The sequence below is a fragment of the Peromyscus leucopus genome, chromosome 3 (assembly GCF_004664715.2).
Source record: "Peromyscus leucopus breed LL Stock chromosome 3, UCI_PerLeu_2.1, whole genome shotgun sequence".
In the NCBI taxonomy this organism is placed as follows: domain Eukaryota; kingdom Metazoa; phylum Chordata; class Mammalia; order Rodentia; family Cricetidae; genus Peromyscus; species Peromyscus leucopus.
The window spans coordinates 74,635,606-74,653,523 of NC_051065.1; the positions used below are offsets into that span (position 1 = coordinate 74,635,606).

At 42.2% G+C, this 17,918-nt stretch overlaps 1 protein-coding gene across 5 annotated transcripts in view; it reads right to left on the bottom strand.

The window, feature by feature from the left end:
• The window catches only part of Pde1c (phosphodiesterase 1C), a 413,422-nt gene that overhangs the window by 62,253 nt on the left and 333,251 nt on the right, over positions 1-17,918 (bottom strand). For all 5 annotated transcript variants that reach the window (XM_028864090.2, XM_028864093.2, XM_028864092.2 and 2 more), the window contains 3 exons: positions 16,584-16,704; positions 13,283-13,458; positions 4,300-4,512 (listed from right to left, as the gene is read on the bottom strand). In XM_028864090.2, coding sequence (XP_028719923.1) covers positions 4,300-4,512; positions 13,283-13,458; positions 16,584-16,704 — 510 coding nt within the window. The remainder of the gene's footprint in view (positions 1-4,299; positions 4,513-13,282; positions 13,459-16,583; positions 16,705-17,918) is intronic.

Below are 17,918 nucleotides of genomic sequence, written 5' to 3' on the forward strand. Positions count from 1 at the left end.
AATGTGAGCAAACACATGTAAAGAATGTACATAACTCATTGATGAGGGAAAGAGAGAAAACAAAATGATCCTAAGAGCACCCAAGGAAGTGGGTATTTATGAGCATCTTAGAAGTGTGTAAAACATGGCTTTTAGGTAATAGACAAAGTGTTAATAACCAAAGAATAATGTGCATGACCTCCAGGCAATCTTCAGTACAAGTCAGAATCTCTTATCTAGCAAATAACCTTATCATTATATGAATCAAGTAACAAAAAGCAAATTTAAACACCCTTGTATTCTCCAAAACTGTGGGTCAGCAGGCTATGGACCAATCTGGTCAGTCACCTGTTAGAGCCAATGACATGTTATTGGCACTTGTCACATGACTTACCCATATCTATATATTGTCTGTGGTAGTTTCACTTTGTAAGAACATAGTTGAATGGGCGTGGCAGAGACAGACAGCCTTTGAATATTTCCTATGTGGCCTGCTATACAACAAGGAGTTACCCCTTGTTGAGAATGTCACTGTTGGCGATCTGCTTCATGACTGGAATAATATTCAACAGGAAGGAGAGGTGCTTTGTACCAGCCTGATTTCCAAGGGTTCGATATTTTTCTTACCAGTTTTACCAAAGGCACCTTTCTTTTTCACCTGCACACAGCCAGGAATACCTTATTACTCAAATACAACATAGTCACAGAATCAAGGGGATCCTAGCAATAAGTTTTGCAGTGAGCTGAGGTAGCAGGATATGTACAAGTGAAGAATTTTTATCCTTTTTCAGTGTGTGCTGCAGTGTGCCAAGTGCTTTGTACACAATCTCCGCAATGAAGTCTTATAACAACCCCAGTGGGAAGGAACCACAGTGGAGAGTGAAGGGATGCATCACAGACTCCTTCAGCAAGTCAGGGAGCTATCAACTCACCTAGTGCTGGAGGATGTTTTCCATGTGGAGACATCCCTTGGTAGCACTGTAGCCAGAAGAACAAACATTGCCCAGGTGCCTGCCACCAGCACATGTTTCAAACACGACGATTCTGACCTTACCTTCTACCCTAGCATGACATCTCCATCTTCCTCTGGTGGCAAACTACACCTGGCAGCCACTATAGATCTGCTCGAAGCTACCTGTCTGAAAATGTTTTTGAACAAGTGACCACTGGTGCTCCTACAAAGTAACTGTGCTCTAGCTGATTTGCAGGGAATTGGCCCCAGGCATGTTTCATCAGTCCCAGTGAAGCATTAACAGGCCACATGGATGGGTCTGATTCCAGAGGCCCAGCTCTCCTGTATCTTCCTGTGACACTCACATTTCAGATTTCAGACTCTCTAGTACTGTTTTCATTTTAAAGGCCTTTTGCTTATAGATCTAGGAAGAAATGGTAATAGTAGGATAATTTTAGGCTCTTTTTGGCTGTGATATATTTTATAGAGAATATACAGTTAGTTTGACAAATCTGAAGTTACCTTAGAAATCAACTAACTCATAAGGTTTGCTTTAATTCTTAATTCTGAAATGGGATGGACAGATTGGCTGGAAGGATTAAGAAAGGTATTTAGAGTCTGTTCAGGATTGTCTTAGGTGGGGGACATGATTAGTATCCTCTGAACCACCAGTGAACCAGAAAGAGTTCCTTTGTAATTCCTATGGAACAATCCAGCTGTCCCTGTTGAAGAACGTTAGAGATGGAATGAGCACCTCAGGTCCTGTGGTTAAATTAATCGCTGGCAGTTTTCGACAGTCCATCTTCCCCACATGAACTTTCATGTACCTCACTTCTCTGTCAGGTTGCTCTGAGTCAGAGCTCTCTCTGTAGCAGAAGTGTGTGGAGGGGGCAGACAAGCAACACACAGCCTGTCTTCTTAGCTGGGCTGAGGAGGCTCACAGAGAAGTTGCTTTGGTGAAAACCAAGATTTAGAGGCTCCTTTAACCATCAAAGGGGACCGCTAGCCAATATCCTTCAGCCCTAACCTAGAAAACACCTTTGTGGTCCACATAGACGTGTTCTGAGAAAGTGACACATGTCTGTTTGCTAACACTCTCAGAGCAGAACCCATTAGATGACTTCCCATGGGCTGTACATAAAATCGTGGCAGATGTGAACTGATTTTCAATAAATGAGATGAAGGCACCTTCTGGGCAGCTCTAAATCATCTTAATTAGGCTGCTGCAGCCAAGTCCCCAACTACCCCAGCCGTTCTTATTATTGTTCTAAATTGATTTTTCTCCCACTCCTCATTCCATACTTAAATTGGAAGGAAAATGGTAGACTGCCACCCACTTTACAACATGGTCATGACACCAAGATCCCCTGATTCAAGATTCAGTCTCCTGATTTGTGCCTTTCAGGTTCTCAAATAATAAACATTAATTGATATTCCCCCTGCTCTCCAACTCTTTGTAGAGTTGACAACCTGCTGACAGTGTGTGTGTGTGTGTGTGTGTGTGTGTGTGTGTGTGTGTGTGTGTGGTAGGTGTTTGGATTCATGGTTCCTCTCAACAACTACACCAAGGGCTGGAAATCTAGGTCTCATGACTTCACTGCCTGGTTTTGTATGATCCACACACTAAAAATGACTTTTATATCTACAAAAGGTTGATATGTGGCATGAATATTAGATTATATTCAAATTCCAATGTCCAAAGATAAAGTCCTGCGGGACTACAACCTAACTTACGTGTTCATGAGCCGTCCTTAGCTGAGGACTATGTTGAATAGCTGTGACAGAAAGCACAGGGGCTGTGGAGTCAAAGGGATTTAGCATCTGGCCCATTACAGAAAGCATGTACCATCCCTGTCTTCTACACAGCAGACAGGGCTTGACATTCCTCTGATCTCCACCTCTTCCTAACAGTGCTGGGCTTGGCAGATAGTAAGCAAGAGCTGGCTATAAAACAGAGAATGGGGGTTCCCCAAAGCCAAGCATTTCTGCTTGATGACTACTTAAGTCCTTTAATTTCTGAGTTTCAATTTTCCCATCTGTAACATGGAACCTTGTCTACAATGTTAGAATTTGTATGTGTACCTGTGTGGACGTGTATGTGCATGTATGTACATGGATGCACATGTATGCGCATATACCTGTGGAGACCAGAGCTCAGCCTTGAGTGTTCCTTAAGCACCATCAACCTTGTGTTTTGAGGCAGAGTCTCTCACTGGCTTAGCTACCATGATTATTACTGAACTCTCACAAGAGACTGAAGATCTGAACAGGTTTTATATGTATTTTATACAAAGGCAGAACTGTTATATATTCTAACTAAGTTCTCCAAGAAGATTGAAGGAACAGGATTTTAACTTGACTCCAGATCTGTGTGCAAAGGTGCCCTGTTATTCAGTCAGAGTCTGCCGTCGGCAAGTGGCAGGAACAGAACTTCCTGCCCATCTGTAACCTGTCCATGGGAGCTGATTCCATGCCTTGACACATACCTTAATCTCTCCAGCTGAAAAGTCTCTCCCCTACCTGACCCACAAACGAAAACTTTGAAAAACCAGAAACTATCCCCTTCTGAAGACATCTCAGATACTTTTCTCATCTCACTAACTCAGCTACTAACAGCAATCTCTTCCTTTGTGCAGGACTCTTAGGAATTTTACCTGCTACTTTACACTCTCTCATCTCGGCATCATGTACACATTCCTTTAGAATCACATGTGAGGGTGTCTATATCCACACAACATCACAGGCTACCCATACCCTTTCCATTCCTAAATTCCCCAGACCTAATATAGAGTTTGACAGAGAGTTGTTAAATAAATGTTTGTTTATTGCATTAAATATAAGAACCCAACAACTGTCAGAAAATATTGGTGGCTCATTGCCCTCAGTTTGCCTGGACCATTTTGATTTTAGAACTGGAAACCTGTATCTCAGGAGGTCTTCATCTACAGCCAAACCAGGCTGACTTGTCACCCAGTGTGTGTGCTTAGGTCCATGTCAATGTACAGACACATACTTTGGTCCCCTGCTGACGAGAGCCTGGCCTGGTTAAAGGGATGGAATATTTATTTGGGAGGTTGACTTTCCTCTACTCATTTTAGAAGTTAGCAATCCAGGCAGTGCTGGACTTGTCCATAGGACTGTGCATCACTTGTGAGCATCTCCAGGGCATCAGGAAAGGGTCAGAGAGGTGTGTACTTTTCAGAGAGAAAGGCAGAGCTAAGCTGGTGGCCATAGGATGGGATCCTGACTGGATCTCTGGAGGAACATGGAACCTTGCAAGCTGCCAGCAAAGGGAGAGTGTCACCAGTTTCTGTTTGTCACATCATTATCACCACAAAGAGAGTCATTCAAAGGCAGCCCCTTCTCACCATTCTGCTGTTTTTCTCCTGCCTTGTCACCTTTGGGGTTCTTCCCCTTGTTTGTACGAGCTCCATTGACTTGACTTTTTGTTTCTCCTGAAGTCTTTTTCTCAGCTTTGCTGGATGTGCCTTTTTCAGTTTGGCTTTGGGCTTCCAATTCCTTTTGCTTTTCCTCAGCAGCCAGACGATCCTTCTCCTCAGCTTCCTTCTTGGCTTTCTCTTCTGTATCCACAGAGATGAGGGAAGAGAAAGAGAGGTCTATCGTTAGGAAAACAGCCTTTTTGGAAAAGTAATCAGCAACAATGATGCTCATGAGAACTAGTACACTAAAATGACCTAAGAGGTCTATTGAGAGTGTTGGATATAGTCTTGATTCATTTAAGTCAGAGTGACATGTGTATTTAGGATATCAATAAGACAGATCACATCTGAAAGTATTGAGTTAGAGGTGGGGTCCAGAGATCATAATGGCAATATAACAGCGATGGCATGCACACTGCTGTTCTTACTGCTGATAGCCTCTAGTGAATATGTCCTCATGCCAGGCACTATGCTCAGCAATCTTCAAAAGTTGTTTCTGGTCATCATTAAACTATTTTACGATCCTATTTTATGGGTATGAAAATCGAGGCTGAGAGACACTTTCCCCCAACCACAGTCAAAGAAATAATATGACATTTAATGAGGTTTGCTTAGAACCTAAAGCCTAAACATTAACAACTGACTATGGAACAATAAGTCAGAGAAAATGACAGTCATTAGAAGACTATAAACTCAAGCCAGAGTCTGTGAATTAAAAAGTAGGAAGAGGTGAGTTAAACCTCATAAAACTAAAAGCAAAGCCCGAATCCCAAGGTACTCAACTGTCCTCAGGATGAGGGGTAGCCTTCAGTTTGGCCAGAAACCTGTCCTGGGTCCTCCCTTTTACTGAGTATCCATATTCTTTCTAATGGAGTTGATTGACTCTGTGCTTAATGAAAATATAGTACAAGTGCATGCATCAAATATTTATGGAAAGATTGGCTCATTCATTCAGCTGGTACTTACTGAGCAGCTATATTGTCAAGAACAATTTTAGATCCTGGGGATATGACAACAAGCATGACAGAACCATGAAGAAGATTATAATTAAGTAAACAAATGGAGATAATTTTGGATATTGAAAGCATATTGCAAGAACTGAATATAAAGAGACAGGAGAGGACGGGACATAGTCAGCACAGGTAGCTTTAAACAGAGGGGTGGAGAAGGCTTTCTTGAGAAGACAGAATTTGACCAAATCCTGAATGATGAGAAGCTGACTAGAAAATCATCTGTAGGAACTATAGCATTCATTAGAGAAATTAGACAACATGGAGGCCATGATAGAAACATGCTTGTTTTGTATGTGGGTGTTGAACTGGCCCAAAGGAGATTTGGCAAGGAGTTAGTCATAGATAAAATGCTCAAATGACCTAGGACAGGCACAGATCAGATCATGGAGGCTAGAGGGCAAACAGCAGGTCTGGGCTGTAGAGAACATGTATGAAAGGCCACTTACACAGCCAAATCCTCTGTAAGTTCTAGGGATTTGTCCCATGGAGCTCACTCTAAAGACATTTCTGACATTTTCAGCCTCCTCTATGAAAAGCATTATAGAATTTCTCTCTAGATGAGTGACAAACTCCTTCTCGCTCATTACCAGGGGTCTTCTGTCTTCCTCTCGGGTTAGTTTTGGTCTTTGAGCTGTTTTCACACAATATGATTGCTTTAATCTAATGGACACCAGAGAGCCTGTGCATCCGATATTTCTTTTTGTATTAGCTGCAAAAGCACTCCAAGTTCCATTTTGGCCTAGATTGGTGGGCTGACAATACTCTGTGACAATCATTTTGTAGATGCTCAGGATGCCTAGCTTTTTTTTTTTTTAACTTTCCAGGCCCTCGTACTTGTTTATTCCAGGTCTTCTTTAATACAGCACGACATTTTTATTCATCATTTCATTGATCCAGCAATCCATCCATCTGATAACTCATTCATTCTCTCATCCAAATCAATGACTCAGCCTCATCTCCAGCAAATTTAATCAGATTCTAAAAGGAGATGGATACACATAGGATATTTCAAATGCTTCTTGGGTAATCTTGGCCCATAACAAGTACTGAGAAGCTAGGATGTAAAGTCTAAGCATTCACCACTTAGTGTGTTATGACATGCTTCTCCTCAACAAGATATATTTACAATTTACAATGAAAGGGTATAAAATATTTTTTTAAAAAATAACAATCATATCCCAAACTAGCACAATACAACTTCTGACTTCCATAAAAATGTAAACTAAAAAATGGAAGAATGCCCTTAGGAGATGGTGGGTGGACATTCCCAGTAGGTTGCCAAGCATGGAGGAAGAGGGGCAGTCCTAGGACATTCATTCAGACTTCCTGATAGGTGTTTTGAGGGCAGGACAAATGTCACACTCATCACTATTTGGCATAGTGTATTGCACACATCATGTGCTCCTGAAGGTTTTGATAAAACCGTGACATACTGCCCATGCATATGATTTATATGAACTATCAGTGTAACCTAGAATCTTAGATTGATACAACACCAAAACGTACAGACTCTCTGGTCCTATTCTGAAAGTAATATTTGACAAACATTAGCTTCCTTAACTTAATATAGGCAAGTAAAAAGATGACTATTTTTTCCTGTTCTCATAGATCAGTGCCTTTCTCAGCCATCATCAGAGAAGCTTCCTCCTGCAATATTTTGAAACAAATACAGAGACCCACAGCCAGATGATATGCCGAGAGTGAAAGACCTTGGAACACTCAGCCCTAAAAGGGATGTCTCTATCAAATCCCTCCCCTCAGGGCTCAGGGAAACTAACAGAAGAGGAGGCAGGAAAGAGTGTAAGAGCCAGAGGGGATGGAGGACTCCAAAGGAACGAGGCCCTCTAAATCAATAGGATCGATGCACATAACTCACAGAGACAGGGGCAGCATGCACAGGGCATGCACAGCTCTGCCGCAGGTTCTCTACATATATATTATGGCTTCCTGTTTAGTGTTTGTGTGGGGTCCCTGAACGTGACAATATGTAGGTCTCTGAAGTTTGCACCTTCTCCTTCTTTGTTTGTCTTGTCCAATTCCAGTGTGATAGCTTTTGTTATATCACAGTATATTTTATTTTGCTATTTTTTTCAAAAAGATGTCTTTTTATTATATAGAGGGAAACAGAAGCAAGGGGAGGCAGAGTAATTCATATTTAGAATGCACTATCAGAGAAGATTAGTTATGGCCACCTTCACAGAATCATTAATGAGTACATGGCAAACTTCCAACTCAAAATATCTCCAAGTTGAAAATCATTTAAATGAAATCTGAAGCTATTAAATCGTACTTTACTATGGAAGAGCATACACTAGTATCTTAGAAAGAAAAACTCATTTGACAACTGAGTCAGACCAATTTTTCATGGGGGATGTAGAAAATCAACTGAGAAGAAGGGGGTGGAACATTTCAGAGGCAAATCTGTGTTTTCTCAAGTGTAGCTGATGTGGAAAAGTTATTTTAAGTTAAAAAATGATAGCTCTTATTACAACATGATCAAATCAGATATGAGCCTGGCCCACAGTATGAATTCCTTCTCTGCAATAACCTTCTAGTAAGTTCTAGCCATGGCCCAACAATGCCCTTTGGCTTGTCTATTCACCTTCTGCCTCTGGCTTGTGAGAGTGTCATCAGCCACAGAGTACACAAGGAGATGCTACTGAAGACTGAGAGACAACAGCAAACACATATTAGACTAAATCACATTCCCACTGCAATCATGTTCCCTTATATTTATTCTTAGGGTGAATTTATTGCTATAGAGACCATCAACCTACAGTGAAAACAAGTCAGTGAGACACTGTCAATCGGCATGGACCCACATGTTTCAGTAATGGCATGGATACAAAGAAGTCATTAATCAGGTCTTAGATCTAGACTCCTTGGCATCCCAAGGCTTCTTGATTTGTAGGCTGTAAACTCTATGGTATGTTTTCTTTTGCTTCTCTTTCAACCCATCTGGGGTTGATGTAGCTCATCATGAAAGTAACCAATGGAAAGCAGCTGAAGAGTTAGGGTGTGGCAGAGTCCTTGGTAAATTACACTTCTCACACAAGATCTGGGGCTGCTCACACTAGATGCTTATACAGTCTCAAGAATTCACTTGAATCTTTACTCAGTTTCCTCTGTATGCAATGACCCTATAGATTCCTTAATGGAAATACAACTGGGCTACTTATCCCTTGATCTACTCTGAACTGCTGATTTAAACAGGAAAGAAAGAGAGATGGAGAGAGAGGATGGGAATATGAACACGAGGCAAGAGATAAGAATCTAACTGGCTGACATAAGCACATAATAATCTCTCAGTTATGCTCCATACAGAAACAAGGAAGGCACTGAGGCCACAGAGAGCACTGAGGGCACCGAAGAGCTCAGAAGGTGTCCTTAGAGCAGTGCCCTATGTATACTCACGGATAGAAAATGTAAATCAATATCAAAAATCCAAAATTGAGGAAAATGTGTCAATGAAATTGCAAAGCTTATTATTAGAATAGAAATAAATGTTAAAGATGAAAATTGAGGCATTATTTAGAAATAATATAATGGGCTGGAGAGTTAGTTCAGTGGTTAAAAGTGTTTTTGCTCTCACAGAGGATCACATCTTGGTCTACAACCATCCCTAACTCCAGCATGAGGGAACCTAATACTCTCTTCTGATCTCTGAGGACACCAGGCACACACATGGTGCACATACATATACAGGCAAAACACTCATATACAAAAATAAATGTAAAAAGAAATGTGCAAAGTTAAGCTGAATGGGACACAACACTGTTCTAATCACCAGGCTGAGAACTTCACAGTATTCAACAAAAGCTGAGTGCTGATAAGCAAGCAAAAATGGATTTCTCAGCAAATGCAAAGATTTTCACTATATATCATATGTGATATATTATCACATTTATTGAGACTCATTGTCCAATAAAGAAACTTAAAGAAGGATACTTTGACAACTAAAATATTATCCTTAGTATTCAAAAATTATTATGACTCAACAATAAGAATGCGGACATCCTAATGGGAGATAATAGTAGAGAGAAATGGGTAGTTTCACTGTTCTTGCATCTGAGAGAGAAAATTTGGTTTTGAAAAAAATGCTAGTGATGAATTTAGCATCAAAATTTTTTGAAGTTTTGATCTCTGTTGTCAGAAGAATCTTATTTATATTTATAATTTTATTACATGCAATAATGACCTGGAACCCTAACACTAAGTAATAGAGGAATATCTCAATGATTATATCCTAGACAACATTACATCAGAATATTCAGCATCAGGGAAAAAAGTCCAAGGTAGGAAAAAAAAGAGTAGAATGTAAGTGGCGTTGTATTATAAAATTGATTTGTGGGGGTAAGTTTACCATCTCTTTGCATAGCTGAGCAAAACTAGATTGGTTCAGAGCAAGAGTTACTGACATCTAGATAGGGTAGAATGATTTTATTCTCTTCTTCATATATATTTTAAATAGTTCAGCACTTGTGATCTACACACATTATTCCATTAGCAGGAAATGAATATGTAAAAAGTATTAAATACTGTGTGGAAATTACTAAATATAGACCCTGCTTATCAATTGTTGCACCCTTAAATTTTAGGGTGGAAATGATGTTTGATCCAGAAAATGATACAAAGTATTGACTAAGTTTTTCCTAACCAACATGGAGTCTACAGAACTTTGTAATTCAGGTTGGATTATATAACCTAAACCTTATCTTATTTCCTAACAATATATATTCAAATACCCATAGAAGGCAGCTTTCCTCAAAATTTGAGTCCTTTGGGGTTAAAAAAAAAAAAGCCAATGAGAAAAACAGCCTGGGATCATTTACTCAAGTTGACCATGACCAATGTAACTTCAAATCAGATTTCTCCATCACATCAGTTGGTCCATGAACAGCACAACTCTGAGACTGAATGTGTGAGCTTCATTGAGTTGACACTGTCACAGTCAGTGCTTTAACCCTGCTACACATGGCCAACCTCCCTCTCCACTGTGTTTAAAAGGCAGCTCCCTCTTGTCAAGCACCACCGGGGCCATTCCTGTTCCCGGTGCTTTTCATATGCTCTTCAGTCCTTGATGGTAACTCTGAAAGGTATAGCACCATGTCCAGAATGGAGTCTCAAAGAACCTCCCAGAATGGAACTGTGCAAGTCAAGATTCAATTCTCCATTTCCCTGATAATTAAATGTGTCCTCCATAACTAAGCTGTCTGTGCCTAAATATATATATAACCTAGGGGCTGTGCCTTGTTCCCTTTGCTTTGGTGAGCACATTAACTTCTTTCATTTGTGTGTGTGCATGGATTTGTATGTATTTGTGTGTGTGTGTGTGTGTGTGTGTGTGTGTGTGTGTGTGTGTGTGTTCCTCAAGTGCTATACACCTTTACCCCCAAGGCAGGGTCTTTCACTGACCTACAGCTCTTTATGTGGGATAGGATGGCTGAGCAGTGAGCCCAAGTGAGCACCCTGTCTCTGCTTCCCCATCACTGGGATTAACAAATGCATACCACAGTGCAGGCTTCCTTTCCAAGGATGTTACCATGTGGGCTATCCCCTCCAATCCTCCTGCTCCCGTTTCTAATGCTGCCAGGCAGATCCCAGTGTCCTTCACATTTTACCTACTGGATGCTTTCCTGAAAGCCTCAAGCTTGCTTAGGAACAAGTCCTTTCATGCTGCTTAAAATAGTTTCCATATCTCTAGCTGCAAAGCTAGTGCATTTTAAAATGATGAGGTGTTTCTCCAACCTTTTGAAAGGATCAGTTATTTTTTGGAAAAGAAGCCATCTAACGTTTCCCCAGGTGATTAGTTCAGAAGGTAATTTCAGTAACAGAGATAATTGCAAACAAATGATTTTGAATGACCTCTTTAAATTGTGTTTTGTCAGAAATTGGATGTTCAAGTGTAATGATCATGGGAGAGTGTTCTTCTGATGGTGCAGTAGCCTGCCAACACGGAGGATTTAAATGCTTGAAGCATTTGAATGGACCCTGAGTGCTTACAATTAAAATATAGAGCAGGTGTTGGTGTCCTCCATAGCTCAGGGTGCAACATCTGTCCCCAAATGATAATGTTTCTATTATGCCCCCAAGAACACCATCAATCTAAACTCTTTGCCTTACCTGCAATGGTTTTTGCAGTATTTTGCTGGCAAGTCAGTATCTGGCCTTTGAAACAACCTAGCTGCAGGGTGCCTCTCTCTCCACTTTGTGGGGGCTGCAGAACCTACTGCCAAACTTAGAGTTGTCCCCCAGCTTTCATGCATTAAAACATCAATCCCTGAATTTAAATGTTGATGGGAAGCGGGGACTTTGGGAGGTAATGAAGACTACACCACACTTTGAGGGTGAGGCCTCCACAATGACATTGGTGGGGTTATAGGAATAGAGATTACAGTTTGCATAGTGGCTCTGTCTCTTCATGGGAGGCCTTCCACCATGAAATATGTGGACCAGATGCCAACATCATTCTCTTGATTCTTTGTAAATTACTGAGTACCAAATATTTTGTCATAGCAACAGGAAATACCCCAAGACATCGACCATCCTATCTTTTTTCCACATGTGTTGACACAGGCAGGGTAACAGTACAGGTGCTTTTTGAGGACAAAGTCTCAACAACCTTGGCTGCCCTAAGGGTTTGGGGATCAGGGATATTGATAATAAGTACAAGGTCTTGATTGAATTCTTACTCATCCTTTGTATCAAACAATAACACAGGATTCTCAACCCTCCAAATGCTGTCACCCTATAATATAGTTCCTCATGTTGCGGTGACCCCCAACCATAAAATTATTTTTGTTGCTACTTCATAACTGTGATTTTTGTTACTGTTATGAATTATAATGGAAATATCTAATGCATAATACCTGATGTGCAACCCCTGTGAAAGGGTCATGACTTACAGATTGAGAACCATTGCTCTAACATAAGCGCCCCTTCCTATGAACCCAGAGTATAGAGATATCCATAACACCCCTTGGCACTGGGCATGGACTCTAAAAAAACAGATGGCAACCAACAGGTGCCAGCAGACACTGAGTGCTATTGAAGGTTCACCTCGGCAAAGCCCACTGCAATCAGCCCTATTACTGAGCATCAAGAGCTAGTTCACATCTATGACCCTCCCTGGATCTGGCATCTCAGATTCATGAGCTTCCTTTGTGCAAGTGCTTCTCCACCTAAACTACATGATCATGCCATACATGCCAATCACACTCAGTAATGCAAGCAAACATGTGAACATACTAATAAAGCCCCAAGAGGCACAGATTTTCACAAGTTTCTGTGCATAATAGCAGGAGTCACAGCTTTTCTGCTCTGAACTTTGATGAGACTTGCTTCAAGAAATTTCAGTTTATTTACAAGTTATCATCACCTCAAAAACAAATAAAACTTCAATTCCAGGGTTGGAGCAATGAGTGTAGGAAAACCCTGAATATGACAGGATGTTTAAAGTCCTTGGAAGGAAATTAAAGTTCCTCCTACCCTAACACAAAAGGCAGGCAGCTGTGGACAGGGCTTTACTTAGGTAAATGAGGACAGAAAGGCTTTACGGCTGTAGCAACTGACATGAAATGTAATACACGGTAATCTAGCAGGCACCAGGAAATGCTAATCCCAGGCCTGTAGAACTCCACACTGGAAAAAGAGGTTTAGCTGTGTTACACAAAGACACAGGGAGGAGAGGCCTGAAGGGCTCCCACATTCTACCAGGCATTCAGTATTCTACAGAATGAGAATTGGCAGATGGTGGTACCCAGCATTCAGTACCTCCAGTCCCTGAAGCAATGTGCTTTACTTGAAAGGCCCATAAATCACAGAGGGGAGCCATTGATTTTGTGGACACTGAGTCCTTCTGGATAATTCTAGAAGATTCTTCCCGAAGAGCACATTACCTTTGGGCACCTTGGCCCGCCACCGCTCCCGGTTGATGTGCACCACTTCAGTCCAGGTGGCTTTAAAACTCTTATAGTCGACAGGGATGACAGAATTGTTGATGGGAGCACTTCCTTCTGACCCAGAACTCTTGACACCCGATCGCTTTACATCTGATGAGTTGATGTTGTTCAAACTGGAGAACAAAAGACATCATACCAAAGGTGAGTGTTTGTGTCTGTGTCTGCACCATGCAGGCAGTGAGGAAGTCCACAAACGACTGGGTAGCATTTGCTGAGCTGCTGTCATGATACCCCTGGACCTGGGGTTTGTGGAGATGCAATTTCACATACAAGACAGACAGGGAATTCTAGGCTTCTTCGGAAAAAAAAAAAATACAAACACTGCCTCTTCGTGTGTCACAGTATTCCTTCTATGCTGACTGGGCATTCTCTTTTTTTAGTAACCAGAATCCCCTGGCATTTATTTGTTCTGTTCTGTTCTTTGAAATGAACCAATCTAAACTTGGAGTTTTATTTGCTTCATGACGCATCTACCTGCTACCACACTGATCACCTTTCCAAGTTACTCAGCAAACTGCATACTTTTCTCCAGCTCTGCCCTCCTCCTGGACTCAAGATCTACCTAATTTTATGATGATTACATTTTATTTATTTATTTGTTTGTTTGTTTATTCATTCATTTATATGCACATGCCAGGGCACACGTGTGGAAGTTAGAAGACAATACCCAGCAGGTGTTTTCTCCTTTGCTCATGGGGGGCCTGGGGATCAAACTTGGAACATCAGGCTTGATGACAAGGACCTTTACCTACTGAGCCATTTTATTGGCCTTTAGAATTCCTCTAATCTGGGTTCCCCTGGCTCAGAAAAAGCAATGATTCCCTTACATTTCTTAGGAGAAGTGGATGACCAAACCATGCCAAAGATTTAACTTTACATGAATTCTACTTTGTGCTTTAAACATAGGATATATGTAGCATTCTTCTGATGAAGTATCATTTGTTCCTAAGTAGCTATACCAGTTACTGCCATAAGTCAGATCCACTAAATGATAATGAAGGATTACTAGGGTTCATTTTAGCCAGCACCCAAAGGCCTGAGAAGGTAATGTAGACTTATCAAGGGCTTCTGCCCTTACTTTTTAGCATCCTCAATGTCAGTTCATTCATCTTAAGCAACCTTGAGTTCCTCTTTCTTTCTTTCTCCCTATTTATGTCTCTGCTCATTCCTTCTTGTTCTTTGAAACCAATTCTACCTACATCCTTTATAACAAAGTTCAAAGTTTTGCAAAGATGTGAAGGTAAGCTGTCATTACAATGGGTTTAGCAACAGCTCCTAGTCATGCTAGGAATGGTGAAGTTGTGGAGGTGGTGGCGGTGATGGTGGTGGGGGTAGTGGTGGAGGTGTTGTTTTTGTTGGTGGTGATGGTAATGGAGGTGGTGATGGTGATGGTAGTAGTAGTGGAGGTGTGGTGGTGGTGGTAGAGGAGTTGGTGGTGATGGTGGTAGTGGAGGTGGTGGTGGTGGTGGTGGTGGTGGTGGTGGTGGTGGAGGTGATGGTGGTGGAGGTGGTGGTGGTGGTGGTGATAGTGGTGGTGGAGGTGATGGTGGTGGTGGTGGTGGTGGTGGTGGAGGTGATGGTGGTGGAGGTGGTGGTGGTGGTGATAGTGGTGGTGGAGGTGATGGTGGTGGTGGTGGTGCAGGTGGTGGTGGTGGTGGTGGTGGTGATAGTGGTGGTGGAGGTAATGGTGGTGGTGGTGGTGGTGGTGGTGGTGGTGGTGGAGGTGGTGGTGGTGGAGGTGATGGTGGTGGTGGAGGTAATGGTGGTGGTGGTGGTGGTGGTGGTGGTGATAGTGGTGGTGGTGGTGGTGGTGGTGGTGGTGGTGGTGATAGTGGTGGTGGTGGTGGTGGTGGTGGTGGTGGTGATAGTGGTGGTGGTGGTGGTGGTGGTGGTGGTGGTGGAGGTAATGGTGGTGGTGGAGGTAATGGTGGTGGTGGTGGTGGTGGTGGTGGTGGTGGTGGTGGTGGTGGAGGTGATGGTGGTGGTGGTGATGGTGGTGGTGGTGGATGTGGTGGTAGTAGTGGTAGAGGTGATGGTGGTAGATGTGGTAGCAATAGTGGTAGTGTTGGTGGTGGTGGTGGTCATGGTGGTGGTGGTGGTGGTGGTGAGGACAGTGCTAAGGTAATGGTGGTAGCAAGAGCAGAGATGGAAGCAGTCCTGGTAGCAGAATCAGCAGTGTCAATGAAGATTAAGTGCCAGCTTTACTATAGCCAGCACTTCTACCATGACAGGCCTTCCAAGGATCTTATACAGACTGAATAATTCAATTAGCCTATGAGTACTATAATCTTATTTTCTCAAATGAGTCACCTGAATGTGAGGGTAGTTTAATTGCATATCTAGAATCACCTGGGGAAAGAGTCTCAATTTGGAATTATCTAAGTCAAGTTCATCAGTGTGTACCCATTGGTGGGTGATTATCTTGATTACATTAATTGATATGGGAAGACCAAGCCCACTGTGGAACTTCCATGGGTTTGGGTCCTGAAATGTATAAAAGAGGAAAAAGTAAAGTGGGTGTGAATATGTATGAACTGATTCTCTTTGCTCTTGAGTACAGATGTGATGTTACTAGCTGCTTCAAGTTCCTGCCTTGACTTCCCCACAATGAAAGACTATAACCAAGAACTGTAAGCTGAATCAACTCTCCCTTACAGCTGCCTTTGTCTGTGTTTCTGTCACAGCCTCAGGGAAAGAAACCAGGGCACTGAGCTGACTTAAATGAGACTACCCATGTTAATAAGCAGTGGAGTCGGGATGTTAAGCCTGAACTCGGGCTGTAGAGCCTGGCCTCTTACTGTACTACATTTGGTATCTTTATGCTTTATGCTATGATCCGTGGCACTTCAAAACACTTAAATTTGAGGTGTTCTGTTATATTTTTTAAAAATCTATACTCTAGTTTCTTCCTGAATTTAGAAATGAAAGTCAGCCTCATTTCTTGTAAGAACTTGGTCAAAAGCATGACCATCTGTGGAATGAGGAACAAGGGCTTTCTGTGTCCAGCAGAAGTATAGTGGTTAGTGCTGCTGGAAGCAAAGGCTTTAGAGAGAGGGGACATCCCACTCCGGCCTTGGACCACCAGAGAGTACAGACAATATCATTCCAAACCCTCTGGAAGGAAGAAGGAGGCAGACATGTCTTGTATAAGAAGTAGGAGAGGTACAGCGCATTGTGATCCCACACATCTGCCAACGAGAGAATTTCACCCCACCCAGCTCTCAAACTTCCCACTGACCTTGAGCGCCTCTGGCCTGTCCCACCAGTCTGGGAGGTTTCATCGATTAACGGACTCACAATCTTTTCAGTCATATCTGTGAGCACAGTGAAGGTGGGTTCCACAATGAAGTCGATAAAACCTACAGAGAAGCAGCAGTGGTTTAGATAACAGTATGCTAACGGGACTAGCCCAGATTTTCCACTGGAAACCAATTAGTCTTTTCTTAACTAACCAACCAAACAAAACACTGTCTACATGGGAGCTCCAGAGCAGCCAAGAACTAGCTGGTCTCATTCTTACTGAATGTCATGAATCAGTTTCATTTCCCCTATATAATTTTCTTAGGGCTTTTTAATAAGTGATTCAATTGAATGCTTAAAAATACAATTTAACACCTGCTATATAATAAGTACTGTGATGTGTTTTGTAAAAGGCTGAAGATGACTAATGCAATCCAACAGCCCTCAAGGAATTTATAGATAAGATTTAATGGGCACAAAAATGACCCCTACAGTTTCTTCAGGACCAAAGGAGAAACCCAGATGAAGGCTCCTGGGAGAGAACTAGAAGAGAATGAAAGGAGATATTTTACACTATAGAGACCAGTGAGCAGTTGTGTAGACGTTTAGTGTTTGAGCTGAGCTCTTAAGGATGGGTGGCAAGAACAGTGTGGCTATTCACTCTGGATAGAGGGACTTTCAGAGGTGGAAAAGTGTGCAGGCGATGTCTGTGCAGTGACTGGGGTGTGGGAATGCTCTGAAGTGGGGAAAAAAAGGTTTGGGGAGGCCAGCTATCCACAGCTCAGGGAGGGAAGTTCCTGGAGTTTAGAATCGGAGAAGTACTGGGCTGGCCTGCTCCGGGCAGCTTTGTGATGATACATTTAAATGAGCTTTGATACAGTCCATGCAGCAAGAGGCATGGAAAGGCAGTGAGGAGGAAAGACAGAGGGTGGGGAAATCTTGTTAGGAGCGATTGCATCTGCTCAAACAGAAGGTAAGAAACTGAGACCCAGAGCTCTTGTGAACTGGGCACCAACTGGGCATTGCTCTAGAGAGATCCCTCTTGGAGGCTCCAGCAACACAGCGGAAGGAATGAGAGAAGACAGGATGGGCTGCAAGCTGCTGGCCTGACATACAGGAGGCAGAACCCCCTGCAAAGAGTTAGAAGAAAGGACTAGAAACTGAGTTAGAGGGTCATTAGTGAAATGAAACCTTTTAAGATGGCCATTCTGGGGAGATAGCAAAAGCTGGCTTACAGAGATCATCTTAACTCAAAGCCCAAAACAAAACCACAATAACGAGAGAAAAAGAAAGAAAACTAGCTGAGTATTTGTGACACATTGAGTGAAAATAG